The 12,202-nt window shown below is 44.3% G+C and overlaps 1 protein-coding gene across 4 annotated transcripts in view; it reads right to left on the bottom strand.

Moving 5' to 3' along the window:
* Positions 1–11,517, bottom strand: part of sgsm3 (small G protein signaling modulator 3) — a 43,265-nt gene extending 31,748 nt beyond the window's left edge. Inside the window, exons 1-5 of one of the 4 annotated variants that reach the window (XM_063189042.1) lie at positions 11,312–11,517; positions 3,282–3,364; positions 1,416–1,501; positions 543–606; positions 76–272 (exon numbers count right to left, since the gene is read on the bottom strand). In XM_063189042.1, the coding sequence (XP_063045112.1) occupies positions 76–272; positions 543–606; positions 1,416–1,501; positions 3,282–3,288 (354 nt within the window). In that variant the 5' untranslated portion in view covers positions 3,289–3,364; positions 11,312–11,517. Of the gene's footprint in view, positions 1–75; positions 273–542; positions 607–1,415; positions 1,502–3,281; positions 3,365–3,482; positions 3,732–4,898; positions 4,989–9,569; positions 9,788–11,311 lie in introns of those variants that run through there. The other 3 variants (XM_063189069.1, XM_063189051.1, XM_063189060.1) reach the window with 3 other exon arrangements.
* Positions 11,518–12,202: the final 685 nt, after the last annotated feature.

The raw sequence follows: 12,202 nt of genomic DNA, 5'->3' as shown, positions 1-12,202 counted from the left end.
GTATCATTAATGAATTTATCAGTGGTTGGCAAAGGGGCAAACATTAACACCCCCCCCCCAGTCTTGGGCACCCACCTGCGGCCTCATGGTGTGGGGGATGCCGGCCAGGACGAGGGAGCGCAGGCGGTCGGAGCGGGGCAAGCAGGCCGAGATGAGGTCCCAGGTCAGGTCCCCCACCGTGTGGTTGTGGGTGAACTCCAGGTAGGCCTGCCAGCGCAGCCTCTGTTGCGGGTCCTCGTCCCTATTCATCCACTCATGGGCCTCCATGCCGTCTAAAGGGAGAGAGAGGCAGAGGGGGATGGAGAGAGAGAGAGAGAGAGAGAGAGAGAGAGAGAGAGAGAGAGAGAGAGAGAGAGAGAGAGAGAGAGAGCAAAAGTCAGTGAGAGGACGAGAGTGAGAGCGAGTGAAACAGGGATTAAAAATGAGTGTGGAGAGTGTTACACGTTTGGAAGTTGATTCTGGATATAATTACATTCACCTAAAACAGTTGCCCAAAGCCAACATGGCAGGTCTCTATTTCCGTTGCCCCGCCCCCTACTCACCTTCGCTGTCGATCCTGAAGCCAAACTCATCATACTGAAGCTCTAACTCCTCTGCAGGGTCCTTCTGTAAAAACACAATAATTGTACATATATATTTACAATTAAAATTGTAAGTAAAAAAAAACAAAAACAACCTTCACAAGAAAGAACGTCACCCAGTGCAGTATAATATCAGCACTAAGGCTAGGGGTCGACCGACCGATACGGGTTTTTTAATGGCCGATGCGATACCGATTTTTTTTTCATCACCCTTGGCCGATACCCGATTTCCGATACCCGATATTTGGGGCCAATATGGATAACAAAAAGTTGAAAAAATGACAAATATTCCAGGTCTCAAGTTAAAAATAAACATTTATTTAACATTATCAATTTGAGGTAGAACTTGTAACATTTAAACACCCACTCTAACAATCAAGTAATACAAAAATAAAGTGCCTTGGTGTTTTTAAAAAACCTGAATAACATAAAATAATAAATATTGCGTATCGGCCAAAATCACACGTGTATCGGCCGATACCGATACACTTAAAAAATGCAAATATCGGCCTCGGTCTATCCTTAACTAAGGCTAAGTTTACATTAATTCATTTCACCATATCATCGTGCTGGCGTCTTGCAAACTAATTACATTTACAATAAAAGTTTCCATCCTCTCAATTAAAAGCTCTGTTTCTCGATGCGAAATCAGCATTGTATGCGAATGCTTATGTGGGCTCCGGCGTCTTTGAATCCTTCCTACAGTATGAACTCGTATTCCACTATTTTAAGGTAAATGGGCAGAACATTCGCGATGCAAACGATATAGATACAGATGAATCTAAACTAGACTAAACAACTAGAAGTAGCATCTGCTTGTGTGTGTGTGTGTACCTGGTGGTACTTGGCCAGAATGTCCTGTGGCCACATGCTGGGGGTGAGAGCAGAGAAGGGCCCCCCTGGGGCAGGGGTGTACCGCCCTGAAACACAGCAAGACAAGTCAAGTCAAGTCAAGTCAAGTCAAGTCAAGTCAAGTCAAGTCAGCTTTTATTGTCATTTTTTTCATATGCACACGTCATGCAAGGAAATAGAAATTATGTTTCATTCTCTATACCATGAAAGGACATAGACATACACAGGACTGACATTTACAGACTGACATCAAAGTGCAGACAGGACAAGTGACAGTAATGGACCAATAATAGTAAAGTAAAGTGAAGTAATAGTAGTAGAAGTAGAAGACAGGAGATACAGTGAGGCAGGGGAAATCAACACACCACCACGTACAGGCATGAGTCCAACACACCACCACGTACAGGCATGGGTCCAACACATCGCCACTTACAAGGACGGGTCCAACACACAGTTTACTGTGGAACTCTAGTGGAAAAGTAAGCTTATATGTCTGCACACTGTAGCTCCGCTTTGAAAATGAATTCAGGTCATGCAACGTTTCGACCCAACAGGGTCTTCATCAGGAATGTGACATGGGTCAAAACGTTGTGTGACCTGAATACATTTTCAAAGCGGAGCTACAGTGTGCAGACTTCTACTTTTTCCACTATCAGATTCGCCTTTGTCCTGCACCTGGCCTCAGAGAGGTGGGATGTGCACACTCTTACTCTTATGAAGATACAGTACTGCGGAACTCTAAGCTGGTCTATCTGAAAGATGCCATGGACATCCTTGCTGAAATTTTTGACTGACTTTGGAAACCCAAACACAGAACAAGGAGGCATAGCAAGACATATAAATTATACAAATGAAAGTTCGTAGTTTATTTATGGATCCATCATGTTGGCACCAGATGCGAAACCAGCTTTACATCAAACTTTAGATAGTATTTGAAATAGTTTAAAATCGACCTGCCTGCACAACGAGAAAATGAATAGACTCTTCCCAAGCAGGCGTATACCTCACTTGTGATATCGTCTGGCGGTAGCGAGGCCAGAGGGCCTCAGCAACACCATAAGCATTATCTTTGTGTAAACCAGGGGTGGGGAACCTTTTTACTTCGAAGGGCCACTTCAAATTCATTTGAGGGCCGTACTATGAACACAAACCAGGATTTTCCCCTTCACTTAAGGCCTATATTGAAGGCAGCCACCTTTTAAACAAACACCACGTTCTCTAGGTTCCCTGAACATAACTTAATTGTATTGCAAAAGCATTTTCTAAGATTCCTTTACAAAATATGTAATATTTCATGTGAAGCTGAATAACATTAAAATTATATCGGGGGCCGGATAAAACAGCCTCAAGGGCCACAAACGGCCCTCAAGACATAGGTTCCCCACCCCTGGTGTAAACCAATGCATGTGACGATAGACAGGCAAAACACAAGTGGACCACTGAAAGACGCACACACCATGAAACAGGGAACAGGGAACAACAGAATGGCATAGACATGTTTGAAAACAAGAAATGTATGCTAAAATTGTAATTGACATTGTGAGGTTTGCATTGTGAGATGCAATGAGATTACATGCGAGTGGACTTCAAGGAATAAGTCACAACAGAAAGGTATAAAGCAGAAAGCAGAAAACAGAAAGCATTCTGCTTCTGGCCATACTCGTACAACTTTAGCATTTTACAAATATATTTGAAACCTGAATCCTACAAACAAACAAAAACACAAGTACAAATACAAGTAAAATATGAGCAGTAGAGGAGCGGTTAAAAAAGTGAAAACGGTACAATCACGAGGAGGACAAATAGATAGCCAGAGGGGGGGGAAGTAACAAGGCAATGACTGCTTACCTGACATGATAGCTGTCTGTGGTGAGGATGACCTCTGGGGCTTTATTGAGGGGCCTGACGCAGGTCAACAGATATCACCAGCACTGGAAGAGGAAAAGAAAAGGAAAAAACCCACACTGAAACCTCTGACCCATTTCTTCACTGTGACATCAGCAATCAATCAAAACATTCTGCTGAAGCCACACTAAAGGAAACCTTTACCTTTGAAAGTGATGGCTCAGTCAGTACACTTTACTTGGTAGAGACACTTCTGAGTCGAAAACAATCATGAGGTACGGTATAGTTAACACTACGCCACAAACACAAACACAGCTAAAATGCTCAGAGTGACCTTTCAAAATCAGTTAAGCGTAATAAAGTGAGTTGATATTCGTCCAGGGTCATGGCTATCTGACTAGCCCAAATCTGTGCTAAATGACGACGCTGTCCCTGTGTCCCGCAAGGATTAGTAAAGACAGTCAGCATCCCAACAGCAGCTCTGTCTGTCTGACTGACATGCAAAGATGGGTCATGATGATAGCTGCTGGCTGTGCACATGCAGGTCACATGGGGGGGGGGTCTGTTATTCTCCTGTCAACAGTCCCATTCCAGGCAGTGAGTGCGTTACAATATGCGACCTTGCCTCCTCCACTTGTGCTTGTTTCCTCGTACCAGGAAGTAATATGTCATGATGACGTCACTGACAACAGCATTATATTTCAATATCTTGCAAAAGCTCAATTGTAAAGTCTTTTTCTCATTTGCAATTGGGATGGTGAATGAAAAACAGTCCCTCAAAAGTTGTTTTGGCTAGGCTGACAGCTGGGAAACTTTATCGTTTTCTCCACGGAGGAGGGGCCAGGAGGCGGGGCGAGGCCACAAGCACAAGTGGAGGAGGCAAGGTCGCATATTGTAACGCACTCCGTACCACAGAAGTGCAAGACGTTCCCAACCAGGGGTACGTGTACAGGGGTACACAAGCACACGTCAGGGGGTATGTGGAAAAATGAACAACAAAAAGTATAACATAGTCACATTGGTATTTAGAGCATGAGTGGAGGGGTACTCATGGTATGACAAAAAGGCCTAGGGGGTACACAAGAAAAAAAAAGGTTGGGAAACACTACATTGGACGACTAAAATGACAGTAGAAACTAGGAAAGATAGAATAGGAATCCTGGTCTACTAATATTGTGACCGGGACAAAACCGGTAAGCTTACACTTATTCTAAAAACAAAAAAAGAGCTACAGAGCTACCATGTGGCTTTAGAAATATAAACACACACACACAGAGGACCAAAACCGTTTGCAATGCCATTCAGTTGCCAAAAGATTAGCCGGATGCAAATCAGCCAAGTTCAAACTGCAGAAAATGCTGACCTGGTACAGTCTCCCAAATCACCTTGGTGAAAGTATATTAAAAGCCCAGGATGCCGGTAACTTACTTGGAACGTGATTGGGAAAAAATAAATAGGCTACAACTCATGCAAGAGTAACTTTCAGCTCATGCATGCCTGCTGCTTAAAACTAGAAGAAACTAGTATCAAATTCCAATACATGACAATTGCCTTCTGTTAGCCTGCATTGCACTCTCAAGAAAAAAAATGCTATTCTGTGGTAGAAAAACAACAACTCACAAGCTCCTGGCAAAATCCCATTTACAGAAGCTTCAGTTCAAGTGCTCTGGCAGGCTAGGCAGCGAGTCGAGTGGACAGCAACAATGTTGCTCACTACACATGGCATAAGGAGTGGATTGTTCAGCGACCAGAACCCATGACAGACATGCTGGAGGGTTGCGAGTGATGGGGCGGGATGCTGAGTGACCCCCACAGATGAGGGAGAGGAAAGGCTGCTGACAGCTTTGGCCAGGCCCAGGACAAAGTCATCTGAAAGGGCCCCCTAGCCCAACACACAATGAAATTAGGACCCAATTTTGGGCCCCATGACTCCCTGGGCCTGGGACAACTGTCCCCTTTGTCCACTCCTGTCAGCACCCTTGGGGAGAGGGACGGGGGGGGACGGGGGGGGACAAAAAAGACTGATACAAAGCAAGGGAAAGCCTTGAGGAGAGATAGGAGACTGCAGTACTACGCCTCTGTCAACTACTCTTCATTTTCGAATCCCTTCTGGTGTGAGGGCCTCACAGTGACTGTGATTTTTGTTGTTGTTGTAAGGTTCGCTTTCCATGCTTTGAACTCATCATGAATCATGACCATAGACGAGACAGAAAGACAGCCAAAATACTCATGTGAAATTAAGCACTGTAAATCGCATAGTCCCTGCATGAAATGACTGACATGGTCTCTCTCCTCCATGCATCAAAATTGTCAAGCCAATAAAATAAGATTACTAAGTGTCTTCATATGAAGTATCAATTTCCCTGAATGTTTAGGGCTGAGGTGGGTAATGAAAACAAAACACCTAAAATTCTGCACAGCGCACCTTGGAGTGCACAACAGTCAACACACAAATAGCTGGACCATTTAACTTCTGAATAGTTTGACATTTGATACTGGCAAGCAACTCATCTGGCAAATCTGTATTATCTATGCACAATAACCTTGCACTGTAATTATCTGTCAGCATAGCCCGAAACAGACACTGTACCACCAGTGGAATGTTGCAATAGTCACTGAAAAAAAACTACTATAATACTACACAACTCTGACAGTGTACATGGCCTTAACACATTACGACTTGGTCGTTGCCATCCTGGTAACTGATAGTATGTAACAGGGGCCTTGTCTTAATGGCTTAAAGAAAGTAAACATTAGCAGGAATGAAGGCATAGCAGGAAGACAAGCCATGGGGATTTCCTGCTACATAGGGCCCACATACTTCCTGCTCCGCTCAACTGATGACACAGAACTCCCAAGAACCGGTATTGTCTTCATAAAAAAAGTACATAAAACCCAGCAAAGAGTCTAATGTTTGCATTTTGAACACAAAGTGTAGGCCCTAGGCCTTCAGACTTCACCTTACGTTACCTCAGTTTGCTTAGCCAGGGGCCATAAAGTCATCTCCATAGGAATGAACAGACTTAGCAATAAAATCACAAGTACCCAGCCAAGTCAAACTGTTTTATGAAGCAACTTGCATCAGATGGGAAAACAAACATGCTGCTCATTTTGTACCTTTCGGAGGACCTTCAACTACAATTGCAATGTCTGTCTGTCTGTCTGTCTGTCTGTCTGTCTGTCTGTCTGTCTGTCTGTCTGTCTGTCTGTCTGTCTGTCTGTCTGTCTGTCTGTCTGTCTGTCTGTCTGTCTGTCTGTCTTGTTGTCTAAAGAGGGCGCAAAACACACGCACACGCGAACGCGCGCACTCACACACACGCAAGCACACGCGCACACACACACGTGCACACGCACGCACACCCAGGGGGCCAGGTTGCTATCTATGATTGCTTTTGTTTAGTCTGTGAGGCCCAAAGTCAGATGGGGTGAGGTTAACTCAGGATAGTGATACGGGGGCATTACTGACCTCGCTGGGAGCATCAATAAACTACACTAGGCCTCATAGACTCACAAGGGAGGGCGCATCGCATCTGCGGCGGCAAGACTTTCCAAATGGATATTATTACCATAGACGGTATGTGTGTGTGTGTGTGTGTGTGTGTGCACGTGTGTGTGTGTGTGTGATGATACAAGGCGGGTGTGTCAAGCTCATTTCGGTTCAGAGGCCTCATACAGCCAATTTGATCCGAAGTGGGCCGAACCATTAATGCAATTGCAAAACATTGCACATTTCTGATATCAGGATCACATTGCTAGTCAATCATCTCAAGGTGCATGAGAGTGAACGTGTATCAGGAGCATTTGTCGTAAATGGTGAGCAAAAAAGGCAAATTTATTGTCAAGTATCAAAATCCTGAAATCTCGGACACCTGCAGCAACTTGGTAATGGACTAGAGATTCACTACTTTTTCCTTTCGGCTTTTCTTTTTTTGGTTTTCGTGCTTTAACATTGATAGGACAGTGCATGAGGGACAGGAAATGAGTGATGAGAGAGAATTGGGACAAAGAACCCGGGCCGGAATCAAACCCGGGTCACCCGCACAGTGGCCCAGTGCCCTACCGTTATAGCCAGGCTGTGCCCTCCTAGTGACGCAAGTCAGACCAAGTCTCAAAGAGATTTGAACGTCGATGATAATCAGGCTACTACCGTTAGGCCAGACAGGGCTTCTCTTGATATCCTTAAGTTATGTTTTTTTTTTCTGGGGCCACATCTGGCGTGCCGCTTCCGTCACCCGGGCCTTATGTTTGACACCCCTAATCAAAGTTAATCTAATGTTAGCACATTTCCATTAATTTGTCATCTTAGACAGACAATACACTGAACTACATGATATGCGTCATTCTGAAATGACAGCAGCGGCAACAACTCCAAATGATTATCGCCTTCTGTAGTTATAATTATCAATTCAGTAATGACTGCATCTGGCTGCAGATGATTCAGTGAGCAAATTCTTTACTATTGATTTACAAATCCATTTGCTACACATCATCATGCTTCTTCTCATCAGTGCATGGGTTTTGTCAATGCCAAAGTCATCTCAAGCCTCCAGCCTCCCCTAAATGACTCCACAGCTATAAGTCTACAGGTTTCAGATGCTAAATTTTGAAAATTAGTACACAAACTTTTACAATTCTGGACTGGATCATTTACAAATTGGAATAAGGCTGGAGATGCAGAAAAAAACTAATTAGTGTTCTGGCAAGAACATCTCAGCAAAATATTTATGACAACAGTCACCCAGACATTTAAGTTAATTCACAAAAGACCAATGCTGTATGTCAACCATAATTTCAGGCCAAGTCTACATATTGACCTGGGGGTGTTGGATGTGATTTTGGCTGTGTCCTCAAAGAAATAAACAAACAAAAAGAAACAAAGAAAGACCAAACAAACACCTATTGAAAAGATCATGTGGAACACCTCTAGACCAAGGTGTGCTGTGGCGCACTGCACCAAGTCATTGTGAGCAGGCCATATTCCCAGTATACGCGATGCAGACCCAGGTTCAAGTTCGGTCTGGGTCATATCTCAACCCTGATCTCTCTCTAACACACAACCATGTCTTTGTTATGTCTTCACTTTCACTAATAGAGGCATACAAAGCCCAAAAACATAAGAAGAAGACCTCTAGACCTCTAGACCTCTGCCATCTTCTACCTTCTAGCTGGAGTAGATCCTTCCCTGACAGTGGTGAGACGAGAGGGATCGCTGACTGGTCTGCAGTGGCTGACTCACTGGCGCGCGCGCTCGTCATGAATAAACAGGCCCTGGGGCTCCCTGGCTACCTTCAGGAAGTGCCTGGCTGGCTAAACGAAGGTGCTCTCTCTCCCTCTGATAACATCTCCAAATGTCAGTAGGCAGGGCAAGGTTGCTTCATCTGTCTCCCCTCAGCCAATACACACAGAGCAGTTTGAAAAGGTTAGCGTTCAACTAGGGAGGAAACCTTTCAGAAAACAATGAGAGAGAGAGAGAGAGAGAGAGAGAGAGAGAGAGAGAGAGAGAGAGAGAGAGAGAGAGAGAGAGAGATTTGGAAGAGTGAGGGAAGAAGGCATGGCATAGCATTGGTTCAATATAACCAATTAGGAGATATACACAATTCTGTCTTAACCCATTTCAGACTAAGGCACCTGCAAAAAACGCCTGTTGAATGCCTAAGTTACTCGAGCCTCGAGTTACTTTGTACTTTTTTATTTCCACGAAAGTCTATTGCAGCAAGTTGAACCCATTTCCCTATATCCCTGTCCCCGTTTGCCTTTCCACTGCATTTAATCCTCATTAGGTCTGTGCAGTGGCGTGCATACAACATGTGTGTGTAAGGTATTAATCCAGTAGTAGTACTACTGTTTATCGTGTCCACACTCTGCAATCCCCACAGCATAATGGGTCAAACAGTACAGTTGTAATACTGCTGGACTAGACTGTAACTTACTTACATAGCCTAGCTAGCACACTACAAATGATTTATTTACTATTCATATTTTGTAATATTTTCCCATTATGCCTTCATCCTTCCGTTTTTGTACACTCTTTGGTGCATTCTGCATCTTGCACCTCAGCGACTCAGCGGCTGGGGTCGCTGGCTAAGTCTTGTCGTACAAGCACAAACACAAAGACAAGACAGGTGGTGAATACTTGAATATGGCCCGAAACAAGGTAGCGGGCTGTCAGACAGGCAAACGGACAGATAGGCATTAAAGCAGATGAGATCTGACTCACTCCTGGTGCTTCATTAGTGGCCTTGACAGGCCATTTAGGAGAGGCAGCCCTGACAAAGGGACACGGACACTAACCAGCAGCAGGGCCAGACGCACAACACGTACTGCCATTCCTATGGCAACCTGCGCCATGACAACACATCCCCCTTTGGAAGGTAAACAGGAAGACGTCACTGAGTGGGCCTGCAACTTCAGAGGGGGGAAACAGATAAGAATAGATTGTGCATATTTTGTCAGACTACAAACATAAGTCTAAATTGTGCATATGTGTAGGCTACGTATACAGTAGAGCGTACATTTAACGAATGAGCTGAAATAGCTGGCCTTAGTTAGGCCTAAACTCTATGTTTGCCCAGTGTGAGTCCGCACCCTTCCTTTGCCAAGAAAACAAACAAAAGATCCTGCATAGAGTGCCAGTCAGGGAGCGGCACACAAGTACACACGCACACGCATAGTAATTAATGTAACTACCATTGTTTCAGAGTAGATGATAGTTTCGATCAATGTGACTTGTTAAATTGGGTCTAATGGGCTGCATAAACGCACCCACGCTTGCCACATCTGCCTGGCTTTGTGCTTCTTCTACAGACACCCACCTCAGCACAACACAGCACAGCACACCATGAGTCATAGCCATCCTCCCTGCCTGGCCACCCCAAATCCACCTCACCCCCGCTCTGTCTCATGCCAGCCAGCCCCCACCTCACAGACTGCCGTGACGTCAAAGCTGAGCTGCCACGCGCCTGTCTGTGTTGATGCCCACTGCCCAGCTGTGTTCATCAGCTTACATTACAAACCTCTGTCATTCACATGCGCATCCAAATAAGCAAACACACGCCCAGTGAGGCATGAATGGACGCCTCCTTTATAAACACTACTTCTACTTTAGTACAACAAATCTAGACATTAACCTTTTTTCCAAGGCCCCTGAAAGTAAGGCTTTACGGTTTGTGAGTGATATTTTCAAACGTTACCTTGGGTTTACACCGGTTTAGGCTAAGATAGTTGCAGGTTTTGCTGTTGTGTTACAGAATCGCTATCAGATAGTGTGATCCAAAATTCCACCCTTTGTTTTTACCAAACATGAGGCCATAATAACCCAGTCCACGACTCTACTTCCAACTTAGCCAGTGCGAAACTGACATAAGTATACTTGCAAAAGGCGGATTTTGCCTGTAAGAACGAAGCATGTATAAAATGACAGATAACACGATTCCCTAGTGCAATTATGTTGACACATAATTAAAACATTTAAACGTTGAAAACATCACATTGGATGATTATCCATATGCTGTGCTTTGTAAATTTCAGTTTCCATATGTTGCACGGACAGCGAGGCATTTGTCCACATCATCCAGCAGCTCGATTCTACTAGAAAAGCAAACATTTTGCAATAGACTACCACAGGTTAAGGTGGCTAACATAGAACTAGTTAGCAATCATCCTTAATCACCTTTACACTGCAGCAGGCCGTATGTAAACACATTAGCAACCCAACAAGCTACTTCCAAGTTGCTATGCAACAATATTCAGTCGACCACCACCACCACCAGTCAGTCAGTGGTTGGTCGGACAGTCACAGGGAACTATTTGATGAACAGAGACTGCAAACAAACAAGCAATATTGAATGGCCAAATATCGACAACACACTATAACTCAAATAGCGAGTGGACACGGTCAATTGAACCTCACTGGCGATACAGGTTTGACAGCAAGGCTATTTTGCTTGCTCCCTTGGCCAAAACATCATCTTAGGAAGACACAACACGACTTAAAGAAGGCTTTGGTTAACAGTATGTAGTGATGTTTTACTTACCCTGACTGACATGCTGCAAATAGCCTACGTTCTTGAACCCTCGGTTGCGCCGTTAAGATACTAGCAATTTCCGTATCTTCACACACTAGTAAGCGAATGACTAATTGACCAAATACATTATCGGTAGTGGTGTGAAATTCCAGAAAATGGGTTTGTACTTCACTTTGCTAAATGCAACGTTTTGCGTCATACACCTGCTCGCTCTGCGTGAGGCATACAACTGTATTACTACGCCTGGACAAAAGTAGTGCCAGTTAAGACTCGTCAGCGTCAGAGGGGGTTTGACGTGCGGAAGTGACATAATACAGCCAGGCGTGTGTCACGAAATGAAAGTAGGCTATTGTGTTCAAAACTAACTGAACAGCTATCTCCTATATCACAGTATACTTTATTGAACCTGATAGTTGCTGAATTTTGGCTGCTCCTGAACAGCAGTGGAACATTTCTGCAGTGTTGTCGAGCTGGAAAAGGTTGACACAGCGCAGTAGCGGAGAGACGTGTCTTTCCCGCGGCCATCTTGCTACAGTAAAGCAATAATAGCTCTGGTAAAGTGCATGAATCCACGAGAGGGATCGAGACCCAACGATTTTCTTAGTTCTCCGCCTCTGATAGGCCTCCTCTCCACCTCCAAATGTTAGTAATAATAGTAATAATAATAATCATCATATTCATAATATTAATAATAATAATGAAATCTTCATGCACCATTACCAGGATCTCTATGTTCTAGGCAACTTTGAATACTATTTGTGTCTTATTTCTCTACATGGGCGTTTAGACATGGGACAGGGTGGGCCATGGCCCCTGTATAGGTTATTTCCTCCTGGCCCCTGTTGTGGCCCCTGTGCTGAGCAGCCAATGACTGTGACATGATATATACCTACATTTTTG

This window comes from Engraulis encrasicolus, chromosome 2 (assembly GCF_034702125.1).
Source record: "Engraulis encrasicolus isolate BLACKSEA-1 chromosome 2, IST_EnEncr_1.0, whole genome shotgun sequence".
NCBI lineage: Eukaryota > Metazoa > Chordata > Actinopteri > Clupeiformes > Engraulidae > Engraulis > Engraulis encrasicolus.
The sequence above is the reverse complement of the archived record's forward strand: the minus strand, read 5'-3'. Positions and strand labels throughout refer to the sequence as shown.